The sequence below is a fragment of the Erythrolamprus reginae genome, chromosome 6, assembly GCF_031021105.1.
Source record: "Erythrolamprus reginae isolate rEryReg1 chromosome 6, rEryReg1.hap1, whole genome shotgun sequence".
NCBI classification, from domain to species: domain Eukaryota; kingdom Metazoa; phylum Chordata; class Lepidosauria; order Squamata; family Dipsadidae; genus Erythrolamprus; species Erythrolamprus reginae.
Genome location: NC_091955.1, coordinates 16,638,386 through 16,660,956, shown reverse-complemented (window position 1 = coordinate 16,660,956; position 22,571 = coordinate 16,638,386). Strand labels below are relative to the sequence as shown.

The following is a 22,571-nucleotide window of genomic DNA, read 5'->3' as shown; positions in this document are numbered from 1 at the left end:
TGCTTCGGGCAAAGTAATAAAGGTCAGCATTATCCCAGGGGCAGGTGGGAGGGCTCTTTCTCAAGCAGTGGAAGAGGCGAAGCCAACCAAACCCGGAAAAATTCACAAAAAATTCCCCCCAAAAGATGGTGGCGCCTACGGACCGGCCCCGACTGAACTGGGTCCATGACGCCATCGTCATGTCACCGGCAGCTCACTAACGGTTTGGGCGATCTGGTCTGAACCAGGAGGAACCCAGCCCTGGGTAAAAGGTGACGTACTGCAGATCTCATCCGCTAAGCAGCTTCATCTAAGAGAAACCATGTTATGTGCCTTTTCTGCTGTGGCCCCCACCCTGTGGCCAATTATTACCCAAGGTGAGGTTAGCCCTTTTCCATGAGCCTTCTAGATAGTCCTTAAACCTTTTTTAAAAAATCACCACTGGAATCCCAGGAACAGCCTAAAAGGTGGTTATATGAGATTAAGTGGTGTTTGTTCTCCCACTTTCTTAGGTTCTATTTTATATGTTTACATTGAATGCTTAGTTTATTTGTTTTAGATTATTAGAGAGGTTTTAACTGTTGCTTTGTTAAAACGCTACCCAGAGCTATTTATGAGATGGGTGGCTATATAAATGTATTAAACAAATACATTCCCATGAAGAAAAACAAACCAAGAGCAGAAAGCATTTTAAGGGTTTATTTAAATAAAAATTATAATTTATACCAAGATACCCTGTCCCTCCCCTTTTTTTTAAACAAAGAAAGTTCTCTTAAAAAATGTACAGGGCAAATTGTTTTCAGTTCAGTTTTTCATACAGTACAACTCTCCTGTTTGAACAAAAGTTACACTGCTAATGTATTATTTACAACTTCAAAATATAGACTGAATTTTCAGACATAAAAAGTATTTCACATCCATTCTTTTTAATGATTAGTAGCAGAAAAAAATGTCTGCCAAAATGTACATAATTAGTTATAAACTACCAGATTTGCTTTTGCAGGTCAAACACTCCCATACTTCTACAATATCCCCACCCCTTCAGTTTACACAGCATATCCACTGGCTATGCAAGAGTTTTGCATTATGGTGCTACATGATTTGCCTAGAGTCAAATCCTGCAAAATTAATATGTTAATGAATAAAATTTCTGATTCTGGCAGTTTAGGAAGGGGAACATAAGTTGTGATCAGTTTTCATGTCCTTTTATATGAGAAAAAGCCTCCAACATGACCACATTGTTTCTAGTAAAAGAGCTTGTTCAACTAATTTTTAAAAAATCATCATCAGCCACAGGAGATACTACTCTACATATCAGCACAACAAATTTATAAAATGGTTTTTTAAAAATGCTACTTTAAGGTAACACTTTGTATTAGTAGCACTAATGGAGCTACATTCAGTAAGTAGATAATGAAAATCCCATAGAAAGAGATGGACGTAAATCAAACCTAAGAGTGGTTGCCTGAGTACAAACAGACTGACAATTATTCAGCATTTCAGGATATAAGAAAAGCACTGAGATGGTCCAGCACACCAAAATTATTTTTAGGACATGAGATCAAATATCCCATATCACAAATAACAGAAATTAATTATGCATTATTCCTTTCAGTAGGAAAATATATCATGGCTTCATTAAGGAAGGTGGGGGGAATAGAATAGTTCTGATTTTAATGCATGTTCACCTAATTCCCCCAATGCTTGACTAAATTAGACAGCATTTCAATGGCAAAATATACACTTCACATCTCCTACACATTTTAGTGTATGCCTGGATATCTGTATGTATTTTTCACAAATGAATGTCATCAAAAGTCTACAAAATTGTACATTTCACCATTGAAGTGGTGAACTGTGTATAGGAGAGGTCAGGAAAATACGCACACAAATTGAGACATTTTTCTAATTTCGATGGGAGAATTTATATCCTTGTGCAGAAATAGGCTGGGATAAAATTAAGAATTGGACACGGAGCTAAATGTTGCACGACAGATTTATCTAATTCCTAAATGCCTGGTTGTTGGTGGTGTTTTTTTTCATGTATTAACATGCATTAATGGTCTTTGTATTCTAATTTGAATACAAATTCAAATTAGAATTTGTATTCAAATTCAAATTAGAATTTGTATTCAAATTCAAATTAGAGTTTGTATTCAAATTCTATCTTAGTTTCTTTTCTTTAAGGGATGCACTTTTGAAAGTACAGTAGTACCTCTAGATACGAGCTGCTCCACATGCGAGTATTCCAAGTTACGAGCCACGAGGGGAGAGAAATTTCTGTTCCAGACCTGAGCTCAAATTCAGGATACGAGCCGAGCGTCCACTAGGTGGCGCAAGAATCCTTGCTTCTGGTTATCTCGGAGGGGAAAAACAAAGTCTAAAGCCATTTGTTCCAGATACGAGTTGTTCGACATACAAGCTCCCTTCTGGAACGAATTAAACTCGTATCTAGAGGTACTACTGTAGAACTTATTCTGAACATTTTTGTAAGAATGCAGAAAAACGGGGGGAAATTGAAAGCCATTTATGCATACTCTTTCATTCTGAAAATGTAAAAATCAAAGTTTATTACTGTGGCATAACCATACCTCGCAAACAGATTTGAAGCATCTTCTAGAATAGTGGTTTTCAACTTCATCAGCTTTGAGATGTGTAGACCTCAACTTCCAGAATTGGGGGATTCTAGGAGCTGTAATCCACACAACTTAAAGTTGCCAGGTTGAAGTACACTGTTCTAGAACAAATCTTTGGGTAACTAAAATAAGAGATAATTTTGTTAAAAAATCTGATTTTCACCAGAACCAGTAATTTTAAAACCAGATTAAAGGTTAAAAAGTACACTTGAAAATTATACAACGGTTAGGCGAATAGGTTACTTAGTAAGCAATATAATCTATCTTTTTCCCCATAAAAAAAAAATCTCACAAAACATAGGAAGGGATTTCAGAGGTCTTCTAGTCTAACCTCCTGCCTGAGCAAGAGATCCTGTACCATTCCAGACAAATGCCTGTCCAGTCTTTTATTGAAAGCCTTCAGTGACACCCAGCCTTCCAGAGGCAAACAGTTCCACTGATTAATTGTTCCCACGTCAGGAAACATATCCTTAATTCTATGTTGGATTTCTCTCTATTACTTCGTCCTGCCCTCAGTAGTACACAAGTGGTCCTTGAATTACAGCAGTTCATTTAGTGACCGTTTGAAGTTACAAAATCCCAACTGATGACTGTTTTTTGCACACATGCTACCATCACGGCATCTTCATGATCACGTGATCCAAATTCAGATGCTTGGAAACTACTTCCTATTTATAATGCTTGCAGTGTCCCGGGGGTCACGTGACTCCCTTTTGCGACCTTTGGGCAAGCAAAGTAAAGGGGAAAGCCGGATTCACTTAACAACCGTGTTACTAATTTAACCACTGCAATGAAATGCTTTAACAACTGTGGGAAGAAAGGTTGTAAAATGAGGACTACCTGCAGTGCAGTATAAAGGGTACCACCACTTTACATCAACTTGATACTATCCCTCTGTTGATGCAGCCTAGAACTGCATTTGCTGTTTGGGCAGCATACTTCTGGCTGATATTTAAGTGATTGTCAACTAGGACACCTAGATCTCTGTAACAGACACTCCTGTTGAGCTAGGTAACATCTATTCTACATCTTTGCATTTGGTTTTTCTTGCCTTACTTTTCTCATTGCTGAATTGCATTTTGTTTAATGGGTAGCAAGAGCCTTCTGGATCTTGAGCCTATCTTCTATACGTTGACTATACCCCCCCAACTTGGTATCATCTCCAAATTGGATGAGCACCCCTTCTTTCTCCTCTTCTAACTCATGAATGAAGATGTTGAAGAGCATGGGACCCAAGACAGAACCTTGAGGTATCCCACTGCATGCTCTCCTCTGTGTAGATTAGTTCCATTGAGGACTGCATAATGAGTATGTCTGTTCAGCCAGTTGCAAAACCATCTGGTTATGATGCTGTCCGGCTCACATTTTTCTCTTACCAAGAAATTGGGCTATTGTATCAAATGCCTTACTGAAGTTCTACTTTATCAAATGCCTTACTGAAGTTCAAGTAAACTATGTCCAGAACACTTCCTTGATCACAAATTTAGTCACTTTGTCAAAGAAGTCAATAGGAAGTTTGTCTATTATGATCTGTTTTAACAAACCCATATTGGGTTTAATAGATATTAATTAATAAGATTAAATATATTAACATGACTACCCAAGGGACGTTTAGAAAGAAGGGGAAAAACACCAATTCTGTGTAATTTAGATTAGTAAAAATGTTAATCTGACATAATGCTTATAATCCCATCTTTATGTTTACTTGCTGGGATTATGCCTGGCAAAACCCTTATTTGTTCAAAGTTTTATAAGCCTACCATCTTAACATTTTATATAAATCACAAAATGTTAATATAGAACCGTATTACTAAAAAAAAAGCTGACATTTTACCATCACTAACTTTTCCCTTACAGTGGTGGATTTCAAGCTGTGGGCCACAAGCCCCAGGCCATCATCAGCAACTCTAAAGGATGCTGCAAATGTTTTGAGTATGCAAATCAAGATCACATTAAGATGTCCTTCTCACTCTGCCTGGTCATGCCCACAGCAATTTATTTTTTAACCAGTTGCTGGTTAAAAAATCCCAAACAATCCAAAATAAATATGGAACAAAATAAGAGAGCAACTATCTCAAAAATGAAATCCAGATTTCAAGGATCATAAAGAAGAAAACAAGTGTATTCTTTCCATTAAAATTATGGTTTGATAGCTTTATGATTTATTTCGTGAAAGGTTTTTATGTTATAAAGTTGCAATGTTGTCTCATATTTTATTTCTATGTGAATTGCATCTTAGTTATTACTTATTAAAAACTAGTGGTATACTTTTGCGTTACCCAAAGTCCATTGAAATCATGAATTTAATTCATCATGGAGAATCACATACAGTAAATTCATTTAACATTTTAGGGACTCACATTACCACTCCATATTACCTTATAGAAAATATATGAGCATATGAGCCTTTCAGATCCTGATTCTAGACCAATACTTAACGTGTGTTTTAATCCTTTTAAAAAAGAAACAAGGTTTTCTCCACACATAAATCAGTTTGCTAAACTTTTCTAGCATTTATTGCCCACAATTTTAGTCATCCTTCCTTGACTCCCCCCCCCCCCAAAGTCTATCTTCTTATGACATCTGAATACATAATAATTAAACTTAACTGAGCAGCAGTAACAGAATTTAAAGCAAGGGATTGGCTGGGATAGACTAGTTCATAGCACAGAAGCAGTGTCTCTGTTTTGCTACTTGACAGTTCCAATCATATTTGTAAACAATTGACTCTATGTACATAATGAAAAGCAACTGAGGGGGTCATTTAGAGTACAGAATAGATTCCAGGTTCTACTGCTTCTCTGCTAAGAACCATCCAACCTTCAAAAACTGAGTTTGGAATTTAAAAAAACCAAAATTAATGTATCACGGCCATCTTTATAAAATATTAAATTGGCATGTAGAGTTTTAGCCATCGACTCAATTTCTTTTTGTGATTAAAGACGCAATGATAGTTACTACAAAAAGTGTAGCTGCAGCTCTAAAGAAGCTGAAATATCAACCAGTGCAAATTAACGTTTATGCAATACCAAATTTACCAAATAGGAATACCGAAGAAAAATAATTATGGACATGTACAGGGGTAACAACAAGATCCCAGGGTTTCATCAAAATTGTGTTGATCCAATGTTGCAGCATTCTTTTACATGTGTATGACATTTCAAATTACGACAAAGGGTATAGAGCTCGTGGTACATTGACACAACACTATTTCCATTATTTCTCCTCCACTCCAACGGATGATAACTTTCAACTTCATGTTTATCCAATATTTTAAGGAAAATACAGGATAATGCAGCATGCCAAATAATTCTAAAAAGTTGCTTCTCTATTGGAAACACTGGGAACATTTGTTATGTCAACACAGGGATCTAAGATAAATGACAAAGCAACACATATAAGGTAGGCCATACCAACTCTCTGAAGATTTAATTGCATCTCCCAACTGTCTCTAAACTAGAAATACCTTTTGAAAAGATACAGAAGTCAGTATGAAATTTTTCTGGAAGCACAGCTTCAAATACTCATACCTTCAAAAATTGTTATTTACACTTCATTTAGGAAAACCAATACCCTTCAAAATCACGTTCTTGACCGATTTTGCTGAGTTCGATTGCAAACTTGCACTCCATTTGTGTATATATAATAATGCCACTTAAATCAATGGAATTTGTGCAATGGAAGTGTGCAGAACCCGTAGCTAAAGAAATATCGGATGAACCCCAGAGTTCAGGGTATGTCTGATTAAGACAAGGCCTACCCCTCGAGCTAGTTTTGCTAAGAATCTCCCTAAGCTTTTTAATGTCAGTGAACAAACATTAAAAGTGCTTAATGTGCAAGGCTAACAGTGCTGATAGCATTTTCACTGTTCTTTTATTTTATTACCAAAAAAACCAAAACCCCACCAGTAAATAAAGACCAACAGAAACCATGGAAGGCATGTATAAAATACACTTCTGTAACATATGCAAGAAAGAAAATTATTGCAGGACTGATGATGAAGGATGTTCCACCTTTTCATTCACCATTGGGTGAGTAAAATTCATATTGTTTCCTATAAAAGCTGGCAAGGATGATATACTAGCTTTCACTGGCAGATGCTGCAGATGTTATCTTCACATACTGGCTGAAAATAGTCTCAAAAGCTTCGTCTCTGTGTACCATGGCGCCAAACACAAGCGGCTTTCAAACAGAAAGAAAAAAACACAAAGAATTTCAATAAAAGAATGACTAAAATGTGAACATTCCAATACATTAAACAATAGCAGAACCCTATGCAGTAGCCAAAAAGATGTTCATGTCAATAGGCCTACTAGGTGTTGTTGTTGTTGTTGTTGTTGTTATTATTATTATTATTATTATTATTTATTAGATTTGTATGCCGCCCCTCTCCGTAGACTCGGGGCGGCTTACAGCAATGATAAAAACAATATACAGTGTTCCCTCGATTTTTGCGGGTTCAAACTTCGTGAAAAGTCTATACCACGGTTTTTCAAAAATATTAATTTAAAAAATACTTTGCGGGTTTTTTCCCTATACCATGGTTTTTCCCGCCCGATGACGTCATATGTCATCGCCAAACTTTCATCCGACTTTAATAAATATTTTTTTTAATAAACTTTAATAAATAAACATGGTGAGTAATTATCTAAATGGTTGCTAAGGGAATGGGAAATTGCACTTTAGGGGTTTAAAGTGTTAAGGGAAGGCTTGTGATACTGTTCAAAGCCAAAAATAGTGTATTTACATCTCTACTTCGTGGAAATTCGACTTTCGCGGGTGGTCTCGGAACGCATCCCCCGCGAAAATCGAGGGAACACTGTAATGGCAAATCTAATAGTTACAATCTAAAATAACAATAATATATTTAAAAAGTCTAAAAAACAAGAAACCCCAATATATAAAAACATACACACAGTCATATCATACATATCATTCTGTATACACAGAATCCCCCAATTTAGGGAAAGGGTGTTCCAGAGAACTGTCGATCCTTCCCTTGCCCCCAAATGCTAAGCTGTTTGAGGCTAGCCTGGTGATTTCTGAAAAGCAAATTTTATTGAAATACAGTAGTACCTCTAGATACGAGTTTAATTCGTTCCAGAATGGAGCTCATATGTCGATCAATTTGTTATCTGGAACAAATGGCTTTAGACTTTGTTTTTCCCCACGGAAATAACCAGAAGCAAGGATTCTTGCGCCACCTAGTGGAAGCTCGGCTCGTATCCCGAATTTGAGCTCGGGTCTGGAACAGAAATTTCGCTCCCGTCGTGGCTCGTAACTTGGAATACTCGCATGTGGAGCAGCTCGTATCTAGAGGTACTACCGTAGAAGTGTTGTGATTTAGGGCAGGGCTGTCAAACTCAAGGCCATGGGCCAGAATCGGCCTGCAAGGTGCTTAGATCTGGCCCACGGTGCCACTCTGGAAACAGCAAAGGACCAGCCGGCATGCAGTCCTCCCAAGCTCTGTTTTCACTGGCAGAGAGTTGCAGGACGCCATCACAGCCAAAAATGGATCTTGGGAGCCTGTTTTCTCTGGCATAGTGTTTGGGCCATCATAGGCGCTCCCCTGACACGAGTGATGTCGATCTGGCCATGCCCCTTGACCATGCCCCCTGGGTCAAACACACCCTTGATGCGGCCCTCATTGAAATAGAGTTTGACACCCCTGATCTAGGGTCAAAACAGGCTTCCACTTTGGAGCATTTCCTTCTAAGAAACTACTGAACTGGCTTTGGGGGAGCATAGTTTGACATGGCTTGGAAAAAGAACAGGGCACTCCAGAGTACATCCCAATATTATATCCCTGAACTGGAAAATTATGCATGTCCATTTGTTCATTCATTCATTCATTCATTCATTCATTCATTCATTCATTGGATTTATATGCTGCCCCTCTCTGAGGACATGCCTTGTCTATTCTACTCTTCAGCTAAGAAATCTCCTAGTGGGACTGATGGATCAGTTGCAAACCAGTTTTCCAAACATTCAAACTTCAAATTATAAGAGTTACTGAAAAGGGGGGGGAAAAAAGAACGGAAGAAGAGAGAAGAAGAAAAGCATTGTTTTTAATTTTTTTTCATTAAATAAAAAATAGTGCATTAATAAAATTATTCACATTTGTCAAACTAAGAAGTGATCCAAAAGGGATAGAAACAGTATTCCAGACAGACAAAATTGTCAAGTGATGGTAACCGGTATGCAAATGAAATAGAGTATACATATTTCATATATATGTAGTGTTCCCTCAATTTTCGTGGGTTCAAACTTCGCGAAAAGTCTATACCACGGTTTTTCAAAAATATTAATTAAAAAATACTTCATGGGTTTTTTCCCGATACCATGGTTTTTCCCGCCCAATGTCGTCATATGTCATTGCCAAACTTTTGTTTGCCTTTAATATTTTTTTTAATAAACTTTAATAAATAAACATGGTGAGTAATAATCTAAATGGTTGCTAAGGGAATGGGAAATTGCAATTTAGGGGTTTAAAGTGCTAAGGGAAGGCTTGTGATACTGTTCATAGCCAAAAATAGTGTATTTACTTCCACATCTCTAGTTCGCGGAAATTCGACTTTCGCGGGCGGTCTCGGAACGCATCCCCCGCGAAAATCGAGGGAACACTGTGTGTGTGTGTGTGTGTGTATGTATGTGTATATATATATATATGTATGTATGTATGTATGTATGTATGTATGTATGTATGTATGTATGTATGTAGATTGTTCTGAGTTCGGGTTTTGCCCTGTGTAATATTTTGCATGTCTATGCGACGTTTCGGTGAAATCACATTCACCATCATCAGGCTGAAGTTCCAAGCTTCGTGTTGTTGTAAAATATATATATGCTTCAGATCTGACTACTTACTTTTTGTGTAGATGGTGTGGATACTGCAATACCCATCCCAGATCCTGGGAGAACAGAAAGTACTTTGTACTAAAATAAATGTTAAAAAAAATTAGATTTACATGCTGAATACTTTCACGTGCAAAAAGTAGATTTAACTAGTGCAGAAATTTAAACAACAATATCTTATCTAGATATCCAAAGCTTTTAAAATAGTGTATTAAAATAGTGTAGAATCGCCCATATTTGAGATAAGTGTTTCTGAATGTTGATTTCGCAATAGAGGAAAAGGAGCAAGGAGAATAATTGTTTTCTTGTCAAGCAGATGGGTCCCCAATCTATGACCGCACCTATCCATGACATATCAGAAACTGGTCCGTGGGATGCAGGCAACGCACTGCATCTTCCAGTCTGCAGAAAAACCTCACGGAATTAATCCCTGATGTCTAAAAGGTTGGGAGTCGCTTCCCTACAATCAAGTTCCATATAGAAGTAAAATCTAACCACTGCACTGTATAAAGATTCCGGGTGTGGTGGTGGTGGCCAGTGGTTCAGAAACCGGTAGCGCCAGCCGCACGAGGCTACACCTAACCGCCTGGACATTGCCATTTTCTTTTCTTTTTTAACCCTCTGCACATGTGCAAAGCATTCTACACATGTGCAGAGGGTGAAAAAGCATAAGAACAATATGCAGATGAAAAAGTGTGCAAAGTGTGTACTTCTGAACCGGTAGGGAAAGTAAGTAGACTTCACCACTGCACTGGAGATACACAGTCCTGCAAGTCACCCTGCTCTGTGCCACACAAGGCTTTAAAGGTGGTAATTAACACTTTGAATTGCACCTAAAAGACTACTGGGAAATAGTACAACTTGTGCAGCAGTGATGTCACATGCATGATGAACCTGAGGACTCTTAAGATAATTGTAACAAATCAGTCTGGGGGAAGTGCTACCCCATCCAAAGCTAAAGGCAGATTGGGGGCCTCTGCCCAGTATAGTTTTTATGCTATAATGGTGCATTGGAGGGAATCAAATATCTCCCGTGGAACAAAAGGCTTGGTGAGAGGCAGCTACTCATCAGAAATGACTGACAGCAGAGATCTCATTGGTCAAAACAACTTCAGAAGAACATCACACAGAAGTACATCAAGTGGTGAACAGTGTGTACACACTGGTGTAGAGAGCTAAGGGAAGACTACTACACCATATTTTTCCCAGGAAAATCATGTTAATGGCAGCAAAACCTAACAGTGCTGCTAGTACAGGCGCCCCTTAAATGGGCCCATGGTGCTAAGAATCTCCCGGTCCGCTAGAAGCATGATAAGAGCAATCATGGGCTTCCTTAGGTATGCCCATGTTACACCAACACTCCGCAGTCTGCATTGGTTGCCGATCAATTTCCGGTCACAATTCAAAGTGTTGGTTATGACCTATAAAGCCCTTCATGGCATCGGACCAGATTATCTCCGGGACCGCCTTCTGCCGCACGAATCCCAGTGACCGATTAGGTCCCACAGAGTTGGCCTTCTCCGTGTCCCGTCGACTAAACAATGTTGTCTGGAGGGTTCCAGGGGAAGAGCCTTCTCTGGCGGCCCCGACTCTCTGGAACCAGCTCCCCCCTGAGATTAGAACTGCCCCCACCCTCCTTGCCTTCCGTAAACTCCTTAAAACTCACCTCTGCCGTCAGGCATGGGGGAATTAAGGCACCCCCCCCCTTCTCCCCTGGGCCTATACTATTTATGTATGGTATGTCTGTGTGTATGTCTGGTTTAATAATGGGTTTTTAAAATGTTTTTTAAATTTATTAGATTTGTCATGAATTGTTTAATTGTATTAATCTAATAAATAAATAACTGAATGAATGAATGAATGAATGAATGAATGAATGAATGAATAAATAAATAAATAAATAAGATAAACACAAAACTACAAATTGAAACATGGAACCTGAGAAGCCTATATGAATCATCTTGGAAAACACAGAATATTATCCAAGAAATGTTCAAATACAATATCTCTATACTGGGAGTGAGGGTTTTGGAATCCCACGACTGAGAGTGCCCAACTTATTGGGGGCAATGTTGACTCTGTTAACCATTTATAAAGAGACATGTAAAGCACAGTGAACTACTATGTAAGTCTAAGTGTTACTGCTATTATTGCACATTATGTATGTATGTATATTCCAATATAGGCAATCTTGAATTAAATTTAATCCCAGGAAAGATAAGAAACTTTATCAGCAGAAAAATGAATTGATAAGCAGAGGTACAATTTACTATAGCTGTACATATTTTAGCAATCAGTTGGAAGATCTACTTCAGGTTTCATGATCAGCATATAAGCATAGTAAATCATTAATAGTCACTAAAAACAGTTCTTGGTTTTCAAGGTACTTTGGAATCTTGAAAAATCTTTGGCAAAAGTGATGTATCTTATCTCTTTAGAACAACTACATCTTTTTTCAGGGTTTCATAGATATCTGGGGGATGAGTAGGAAATAACAGGTTGTTTAAAAAATAACACAGAAGGGAAAGTCTAAAGTATTCCTTCCAACAAACATATTCTCTAACAAACAATTTGGTTTCAGAAAAAAACTGTCCTGCAACCTGCAGCTCCTCCACTGCAAAAATATATGGACAACTCATCTAGATCAAGGGAAATCTACAGATGCAATTTATATTGACTTCTGCAAAGCCTTTGATTCATTGGTCCACGACAAACTACTCCTAAAACTCAAATCCTATGGCATCTTAGGATCCCTCCACAGATGGATTACAGCATTCCTGTCAAACAGACAACAAGTGGTCAAAATAGGAAGCACCATATCCACTCCTGTCCCAGTTAAAAGTGGTGTTCCCCAAGGTAGTGTACTGGGACCAACGCTCTTCATTCTCTACATCAATGACCTTTGCGATTACATCACAAGCAACTGTGTCCTCTTCGCCGATGATGTAAAACTCTTCAACACCACCGATAACACAACTACTCTCCAAAAAGACCTTAACGCTGTTTCTGAGTGGTCTAACACATGGCAACTCCAAATCTCAACTAGCAAATGCTCTGTCCTACACATTGGGAAGAAGAATCTGAACTCCAAATACGAACTGAATAATCAAATTATCACAGATAATCCCCACTCGGTTAAAGACCTTGGTATACTAATAACAAAAGATTTAAGTGCCAAAGCCCACTGCAACAATATAGCCAAGAAGGCTTCAAGAGTTGTGCTCTGGCAATCTCACACTACTTACCAGAGCTTACAAAACCTTTGCCAGAATACAGCTCATCTGTTTGGACCCCATATCGCATCTCAGACATTAACACCCTTGAAAATGTCCAAAGATACTTCACCAGAAGAGCCCTTCACTCCTCCACTCGAAATAGAATACCCTATGAGACTAGACTTTCAATCCTGGGTCTAGAAAGTTTAGAACTAAGATGCCTTAAACAAGATCTAAGTATTGCCCACAAGATCATATGCTGCAACGTCCTGCCTGTCGGCAACTACTTCAGCTTCAACCACAACAACACAAGAGCACACAACAGATTTAAACTTAATATTAACCGCTCCAAACTTGACTGTAAAAAATATGACTTCAGTAACCGAGTTGTCGAAGCGTGGAACTCATTACCGGACTCCATAGTGTCATCCCCAAAGCCCCAACACTTTACCCTTAGATTATCTACGGTTGACCTATCCAGATTCCTAAGAGGTCAGTAAGGGGCGAGTACAAGTGCACTAGAGTGCCTTCCGTCCCCTGTCCTATTGCTCTCCTATATCTCCTATACCTTTCCTCTATTCCTATATCTCTTCTTCTATTCTTTCATTGATATATTCTATTCCTATATCTTCTTTTCTATTATTTCTTAGATATATTTTACTATCAGTATCTCCTCTATAACCATCATCATGTATTTTACTATGTGTATATTGATATATACCCACTAAAACCCTCATTGTGTATTGGACAAAATAAATAAATAAATAAATAAAAACTTATTTTTGAGGCATAGAGTCCTACAGCTAATGCTGTATTCTACATTAATCCTACAGCTAATGCTAAATGGGTCACAGATTTTTGAACTTTAATATCCAGGGGCAGCTGTGAATGGATGTGCTTTTTAGTCCTAATCAGTAAATCTGAGATTATATTTATTTCACTGCATCAATTTGCTATTTAATGCAGCGTCATTTTTTAAAAAAATCTTGACAAGATAGCTAAGCTTCCTCAACATAAAAAAAGTTAAAGCAAACCACAGAAGAAAAATCAAGTACTTACCTTTTGAATATCTGTTATATCTGCAAGTTTTATAACTTTATTTCTTTTAGATGAACCAGATTTGGAACTTTCAAAGCATAGGTAACTAAAGGCAAGGAAAGAAAGAATATAAATTAAAAAAGTAAAAAATCCAAAATGATTTAAAACTCTGCTACTACGTTATTTATATTTCTAGCAGATGCTTTAATTACTATACTAAAGTGGCTTTCTCCCTTGATCATATATTAACTGTGATTTCTATCCTTGTGCAAAACAATGAATATCTCTTCTAAGGTGTTCTGTCTGGGTTCCCCCAGACCTCAACACCAACTGGAAAAAACAGCCAGACACTCTGGTAAAAGCCAAAAGTATTTTATAACTGGAAAAAATAAGCACAGAGGAAAACCTGTTCTTCCCAACAGACAGGATATAATACGGTACAGCAGGGTCCTGATGTCCAGACAATACAGCAAGCTTCTTGCTGGCACCCCCCCCCCCCCAATGTTTCAATAGTCAAAGGCACAAACCAGGATTCCAAGACGCCAAAGTTCACAGTCAGGTCCCACGACTCTCAAAGATAAAACTCCACAAGCCAGGAAGGGTGGGTCTGCCTTTTAGCCTTTCCCAAGAGCACCACACCCAAACCCAGCTGTTGCCACTTTAATGCTGAAAGTATTTAGCCAATTGATTCCGTCTCTGAGTAGCTCTTCGTTGTCGCAGATCAATTATGGCTTGTGCACTTTCCTCTAAGGAATCCAGGCTGCTTGCTGGGGAGAGCTCCCCCTGGTGGGACTCTGGCTGTCCTCCCTCTTCTTCAGCCTGGGATTCCTCCTCCTCGTCTGTCTGCACCTCCTGTTCCTCAGCCTCTCCCTCTGAGCTGGAAACCGACAGAAGGTCAGCCGTTCCCGGAGGGGCCTCAGACGGAACCACAACATAAGGAAACCCCACTGAAAACTTATTTTATTGGAGCCTTGTATAATATTCCTTTCCTGTTAACATTTATATTAAATTTCAGTCTTAAGAGCCTTAGGATAAGAGATCTTCAATCTCTTCAATAACATTTTTATAGATTCGCAAAAAACTCTGAAAGTTATTTTCTTTTCTTTTTTTAATTTTTTTTGGGTAGTTTACAAAAACACTTAACCTTCCCCCCACCCCACTCTTAAATACAGCCATCAGATTCGGGTAGCAAAAATATGGACAACATTAGGAGTTGGGAGGAAAATAACTCCCTATCGCCAGCTAGTAATTGTCCATTATTTTGCAGCCCAAATCTAGTGGCCCTAGCTTTAACATCCTGCTGTAAATAATGCAAACACTTACTTTTCAGTAACATAGAGAACTCCATTCCTAATGTAATCAGTGGTTATCTTCCTATCTCTGTTTATCAAGCAGCAGCGCCAGCCATTTTCACACACTATAAAATAGTACAATTATTCCGTTTTACTTTGACATAGTAAGCAGCTGTAATATTGGTTTATTTCAGATACACCTAAAAGTTTTATAGTTGGCAAACATTTACTCCTACAAACAAAACACGTTTGTAAAGAAGTGAAATCTTCAATAAACTTTGATTTATGTGGTTAACTTTTCTTTTTAAAAGTCACCAAAACAACAGAATCCAAATCCCCAAAATGCATACAGACCAGAGGTGGGTTTCTATGGTGTAGTAGTGCGGTAGTTGCCCACTGATTAAACAATTTGTGCGCAACAGCTCCGGTGCTGTCTTGCTGGGCCGCCTTTTTTTGTCCAATTTCAGGAGGGAATGTTTGTTTGTTTGTTTGTTTGTTTGTTTATTGATTGGATTTGTATGCCGCCCCTCTCCGTAGACTCGGGGCGGCTAACAACAGTAATAATAACAGCATATAACAATCCAATATTAAAACAGTTAAAAACCCATATTATAAAACCAAACATACATACAGACATACCATGCATAAAATTGTAAAGGCCTAGGGGGAAAGAGTATCTCAATTCCCCCATGCCTGGCGGCAGAGGTGGGTTTTAAGAAGCTTACGAAAGGCAAGGAGGGTGGGGGCAGTTCTAATCTCTGGGGGGAGTTGGTTCCAGAGGGCCAGGGCCGCCACAGAGAAGCGACATTGTTTAGTTGACGGGACCCGGAAAAGACCCACTCTGTGAGACCTAACTGGTCGCTGGGATTCGTGCAGCAGAAGGCGGTCCCTGAGTTAATCTGGTCCGGTGCCATGAAGGGCTTTATAGGTCATAACCAACACTTTGAATTGTGACCGGAAACTGATCGGCAACCAATGCAGACTGCGGAGTGTTGGTGTAACATGGGCATATTTAGGAAAGCCCATGATTGCTCTCGCAGCTGCATTCTGCACGACCTGAAGTTTCCGAACACTTTTCAAAGGTCGCCCCATGTAGAGAGCGTTACAGTAGTCGAGCCTCGAGGTGATGAGGGCATGAGTGACTGTGAGCAGTGACTCCCGGTCCAAATAGGGCCGCAACTGGTGCACCAGGTGAACCTGGGCAAATGCCCCACTCGCCACAGCCGAAAGATGTTTCTCTAATGTGAGCTGTGGATCGAGGAGGACGCCCAAGTTGCGGACCCTCTCTGAGGGGGTCAATAATTCCGCCCCCCAGGGTGATGTACGGACAGACGGAATTGTCCTTGGGAGGCAAAACCCACAGCCATTCCGTCTTATCAGGGTTGAGTTTGAGTCTGTTGACACCCATCCAGGCCCCAACAGTTTGCTTCTGCGCATGCGTGGGAGCGCAATCATTTCTGTGGATGCTTGCCCGTGCATGATTTTTTGTTTCTGCACATGCGCGGGAGCAAAATGAGATGTTCGCGCATGCAATTTTTTGCTTTTGTGCATGCGCAGAAGCAAAATTGTGTGAGGGAACGTGCACGCACATGAAACATCGCAATGAACGCACAGCACACCGGTATGAGAATAAGAGGAACCTGCCACTTATATGAACTCTTCTAGACACTGAAGTAAAGTAAATGTTTCAAGTCAAGGTAAAGTTAAAATTCTCTAACAAGTGCAATGTTCCATTTACTCAAATTTATATTTCAACCAAGGTCAAATCAGCCATCCCACTTGCACAGAAAATCTGTCGACTGCAAGATAAAAGATTAATATCGATCTGGAGTCCAACACCAGATTTCTTTCTTTCTTTCTTTCTTTCTTCATTCATGCATTCATTCATTTATAAATAGGGTGGGGGCTATTCTAATCTCTGGGGGGAGTTGGTTCCAGAGGGCCGGGGCCACCACAGAGAAGGCTCTTCCCCTGGGCCCCGCCAGCCAACATTGTTTAGTTGACGGGACCCGGAGAAGGCCCACTCTGTGGGACCTAACTGGTCGCTGGGATTCGTGCGGCAGAAGGCGGTCCCTGATATATGATGTCAATCGTTTCTTAATAATGTTACTTTATGGGCCTTTAAAAAAAAGAAATCTCATTATTTAAATGTCCACCTCCAAAGTTAAGAGTTGGGGGAATACCTGCCAATGGACGCTCATGTTCTGACAAGTTAAATACTTCATGGAAGTTTCCTCTCTTTGTATTGTGAAAGCGGCTGGTTTCCTCGTCCCGATTCACTCCGGTAGAGGCGTTGGAACCTACACAGCTTCGGGCTGCTGCTGTTTGAGGCTGAAACAACATAAATCTAGTTTACTTGCATAAATCACACAAGCTTCAGTCATGTTATCTTCCCTTGTCCTCAGGAAATGTCCTGCTTTAGTGCTAGAAATCGCATGTCGGATGCGGCCACAACCCCTCTTCAAAACATCCGGGGTTGATCAGCCTTTGAAGGATTCCATCACTTATCAGGCTGTGAGTTAGGATTGATAAAGTATGCTCAGACTCATCATGTGATACAACTGCTTGGGAATGTGAATTCCAACAAAGCTCTTTTTATACATGTTGTGGTTAGCTCTGGCCCAGCTCCTGCCCCAAGGACTGTGGATGTGGGGGAGACATCCACATGCTGCAGGCCTGTTTCTCCCCCCCCCCCCCGGTGGAATCTGCTGATGAAGGCTCCTCTGACCAAGAAGACATGAGTGACAGGGAAGAGGAGAGTGTGGCAGACAGCTCAGAAGGAGATCAATTATCTAGCTCCTCCTTGGATTCAGAACAAGAGTTAATGATACAGCCACGCATGCAGAGAGCGATGCATAGGCAACAACAACTGAGAGATTATTATCAAAGAAAATGAGGCCACCTGTGGTTGGGTGGGGCTGTGGTAATCAGTGAGACTGCTATAAATAGCAGCCTGTGGGTTTGGCCATTGTGGAGGATTATCTGATCATTGTGTTTCGTGACTGCTTTGCTGATTTTGACCTTTTGTGTGCTGATTTTTCCCCGCTTTGAAACTAAACCAGAGCAAAGTGTGTTTCACTTTGTGAAAGAAGAAGGACTGTGAATTGCCTCACAGCTGCAAGCTAAGTATCACAGAACTGACAAGGGACTTGTACCAATTACCAGTTTGTTTGGAGACGAGTGCTCTTTGCTGTACCAAAAGAGGGCTTGGTTTAAGTGAATTTTCATTATAAAGAACATTGTTTTGAATTTTCAAACGTGTGTGTGTCTAAACTTTGTACCTGTGAATTTTTGGGAGGAGTCTACCAGAGAGCCCGACAGAACAATACATAAAGTAGTTTTATTTGACACAGGATCTTCTCTGAAGGGTGATATAATTGTGCAACTCCTTCAACTGAATCCAACACATGACTGTATATCCAGGGGTGGCTTCCTTCCGTTTCAGACCAGATCGCCTGAAACGTTAGCGACCCGCTGGTGATGTATTTTTGGTGTCACGGATCCAGTTCGGGTGGTGCTGGCTTGTGGTCACCGCCATCTTTTCCCCCAATTTTTGGCAAATTTTTCTGTGGTCTGATGGCATCTCGTCATCCTCTGCTTCGAAAAAAAAGCCCTCCTGCCTACCCCCAGATTAATACCAGCCTTTATTTTTTTCATCCGAAGCACAGCTGAGCATTTCCACAGCTGTGTTTCGGGCAGAATCTACCATCTGACCATGTGTGGAAGTGAAATTGTGTGCGTGAAATGGCGCAATGTGAACTGATGGTGAAGGCAAATGGAACCCACACCTGTGTATATCATATAACCCAGTGTTTCCCAACCTTGGCAACTTGAAGAGATTTGGACTTCAACTCCCAGAATTCCCCAGCCAGCATTTGCTGGCTGGGGAATTCTGGGAGTTGAAGTCCAGATCTCTTCAAGTTGCCAAGGTTGGGAAACACTGATATAACCAATCTGTGTTGTGACCCAAAACAGGGCACGTCCCTGATGCTTTTTTGGACATCCTTTTGATGGTATAAAAAAATACATTTTCCATTTAAAAAGAAAAACACAATCTCAACTATCAGAACTTCAAACAGGAGCTTTGCAAGAGGTTGTAGGACCTGCCACCAATAAAGAATCAATTTACCTACGGTGCAATTTAAAACACTGTAATATGTTCCCAAAGCACCCCAAAGTTATAAGTAGGATCTCATCAAAGTGATTAAAAAAAAGTGATTCACTTGACATGATTTTTGTCCAGCAAAAATTGATTAGCAGGGCAGATGGGGAAAATGGGCGACCAAATATTACAAGCCACCTTATAAGCATAAAAATGCAGTAGATTTTTTTTTAGGTGGGAATATTCGCATTCCTACTTATACAGGAAGTCTACTTCTATTCTATCCCGCTTTTAATAAGCATAAGCTCAACATGGATTCAGGAATGTTGAATATGTACAAGTAGTCCTTGACTTAGAACCATTCATTTTGGAACTTTTCGAACTTACAATGGCACTGAAAAAAACAACTGGCAATCAGTCCATCGCAGCATCCCTGTGGTCATGTAACAAAAATTTGTGATTTGGCAACCAACATGCATTTATGTCAGTTGCAGTGTCTGGGGCCATATGATCTCATTTGCAGCCTTCCTATCTGGCTTCCAACAAGCAAAGTTAATGAGGGAAGCCAGTTTCATTTAACAACTATGTAATTCACTTAAGATTCAGGGTGATTCACTTAACAAATGTAGCGGAAAGGGTCATGCAATTGAGCATAACTCATGTAATAACCCCTTTGCTTAGCACTGGAAGTTCTGGCCCCAACTGCGATTTTAAGTCAAAGACTACTTATACCAATACTTTCCTATTCCTTGGCATTGTAAGAGGGAAATGGTGAGGCAGAAAAACATATACATATATATATATATACAGTGGTACCTCTACTTAAGAACGCTTCTACTTAAGAACTTTTCTAAATAAGAACCGGGTGTTGAAGATTTTTTTGCCTCTTCTTAAGAAACATTTTTTTACTTAAGAACCTGAGCCCGGAAAAATTTCCCAGGAAATTTGGGAGCGGCACGAAGGCCCGGCCAGTTTCCTGCCATTCCCCCTGGGTTTCTCTCTCTGGCGCAGTGTATGGGAGGCAGCCTCGCGCCGGATATATGGGAGGTACGTGCTCCTCCTTGCCCCCTCTTTTTTTTTTTAAGCCTTAAAGTTTTGGATTTTTTTTTATTCCCCACACCTCACCTTCTTCCTTCGGCAGTGACTGTCCTCCTCTTCCTCCTCCTCCTCCTCCCACCCGAATTCCAAGCTTTTATTTCTTTCCTAATGGGTTTGCACGCATTATTTGCTTTTACATTGATTCCTACGGGAAAAATTGCTTCTATTTACAAACTTTTCTACTTAAGAACCTGGACACGGAACGAATTACGTTCTTAAGTAGAGGTACTACTGTATATATTTTCATTTCAACCCATGGACTCCAAAGTTTAATTTGCTGTTTTGCATCAAGTGGCCACTTACTTTTGGACATAGCAAATATGTTCAGAGGGATTCCAATATATACAGATTTAAATTTGGGGTAAGAAATACTGTTGTTAGCCGCCCCGAGTCTGTGGAGAGGGGCGGCATACAAATCCAATAAATAATCATAATAATAATACGTAGTCTTATGGATGAATTACAATTGCTAACTTTCCCAGCTGCGCAGGCAACTAGACTGGTCTATTTCAATGTTTAAATGAAGGCATCTTTCATTTCTGATTCAACCATTTTTCAAAGTACTGTTAAATCATTATAAGCAAATGGACTTTCATGACTATTAATTTTGAAGGCATACCATATTGTTAATGCTGTTATATGCGTCTAAGAGTTTTCTTCCATTAATCACGCAAAGTAAAATTAAATAAAGCAATAGTTATACGAATGCTCTGCCCCATCAAGTTTATCAAACCATGTCTTCAACTGAATAGGGAAATATTGAACACAATGCAAAATTGATCCGTTAATAACAAAAGCAGTTTCTACATGTCTGGCTCTTTGGATTCAAATGGAAGGCCAATTACTGTAATTAATACAAACGTAAACATTACAGTTAGACATATTTGCATAAACAACAGAGGAAGGGAAAGATAGTGGGAGGAAGAAAGAAAGAAAGAAAGAAAGAAAGAAAGAAAGAAAGAAAGAAAGAAACATTGCTGCTCATTCTGAACACAAATGATCATCCGAAAGACAGAAGATATTCCACTCTAAGATCCATACCTTTTCATGACCTGACAGCTGGCAGTAGGAAAAAAACAAACAAACAAACACAAGGTGATGATGACAAAAGAAAAGAAAGCAAAACCTATTTAATTGCATCATATGCAGAATAAAAATACAATCTGAGTGAATTGGTAAGATTTTTTTCTTTTTGCATACCAATAGACTACACTTAATTTTTTTTTTTAAAATCCCTAAAAGGTATCAATGGATAGAGCAGTTTTTGAATTTGATTTAAACTACAGATGCCTGGCTGGATGTTCCCATCTCTGATTCCTGACTGGTTTTGCACAAGTTAGTGATGTTTAATCATTTCTCTAAGGAGGATTTAGCTAAAATGGATTCACGGAAGTATTTGAGAGAGTTCTGTAGTTTTGGGGGTTTTTAGAAAAAGAAATGATTTTTAAAAGGAGTGACCATTGGAATGAATTTTAACTTTGCTTTTTCACTTCTTTAATCATTTGGCACTAATTGTAGAAGATGCTGATGGGGGCCTTAGTAGAACTCTTATATTGTTGTGTAGCCTTAGTGGAGGGCTTTTAATGAATTTTAACTTTGCTTTTTCACTTCTTTAATCATTTGGCACTAATTGTAGAAGATGCTGATGGGGCCCTTAGTAGAACTGTTATATTGTTGTGAGCCGCCCTGAGTCTTCGGATAGGGGCGGCGTACAAATCTAATAAATAATAATAATAATAATAATAATAATAATAATAATAATAATAATAATAATAATAAATCAGGGTTGTGAAACTGGCAGCCCACGGGCCAGGTGCATCACACGCAGGCCACGCCCACCCTAGTTCCGCGAAGGGGAAAAACATCGCGAGATGTCAGGTGACGGCAACATGACACCACGAGTTTGAGGTCTGTATCTTACTAATAACAAGGAATGAAATATCTACCAGGAGATCCATGGTGAAGTAAGTAGGAGTCACTTTAAACATTCAGGAAAAAGAGTCCCATAAATCATAATTTAGAATTTAGTTGCACATTTTATATACATGGTCTCACTTCAAGATAGCTAAAAAATAAATTATTGTAATGTTTATTTTCAGCTACCACATTTGGAGGGTGAAAGAAATTGTAACAGAGATGCCAATTATTCACCTCTGATTTAAAGCTAGAAGTATTTTATTACCTTTAAAAAAAGAAAGGATTTTCCATTTTTACTACCGGTATATATTACCTGATTGCAGACAAACCTAACGTTTGTTTGGGACATACAGGAAGAACTCTTTATCTTTTAGCTCTTAAGGTATTCAATGTCTTAACAGTGACTAAGCTTCAGGAATAAAGCACAAAGAAGCGATTG

At 39.3% G+C, this 22,571-nt stretch overlaps 1 protein-coding gene across 2 annotated transcripts in view; it reads right to left on the bottom strand.

Moving 5' to 3' along the window:
• Window positions 1–4,900: 4,900 nt before the first annotated feature.
• Window positions 4,901–22,571, bottom strand: part of GRAMD4 (GRAM domain containing 4) — a 162,334-nt gene continuing 144,663 nt past the window's right edge. For both annotated transcript variants that reach the window (XM_070755352.1, XM_070755353.1), the window contains 5 exons: window positions 17,199–17,346; window positions 15,047–15,140; window positions 13,745–13,829; window positions 9,483–9,551; window positions 4,901–6,797 (listed from right to left, as the gene is read on the bottom strand). In XM_070755352.1, coding sequence (XP_070611453.1) covers window positions 6,696–6,797; window positions 9,483–9,551; window positions 13,745–13,829; window positions 15,047–15,140; window positions 17,199–17,346 — 498 coding nt within the window. In that variant the 3' untranslated portion in view covers window positions 4,901–6,695. The remainder of the gene's footprint in view (window positions 6,798–9,482; window positions 9,552–13,744; window positions 13,830–15,046; window positions 15,141–17,198; window positions 17,347–22,571) is intronic.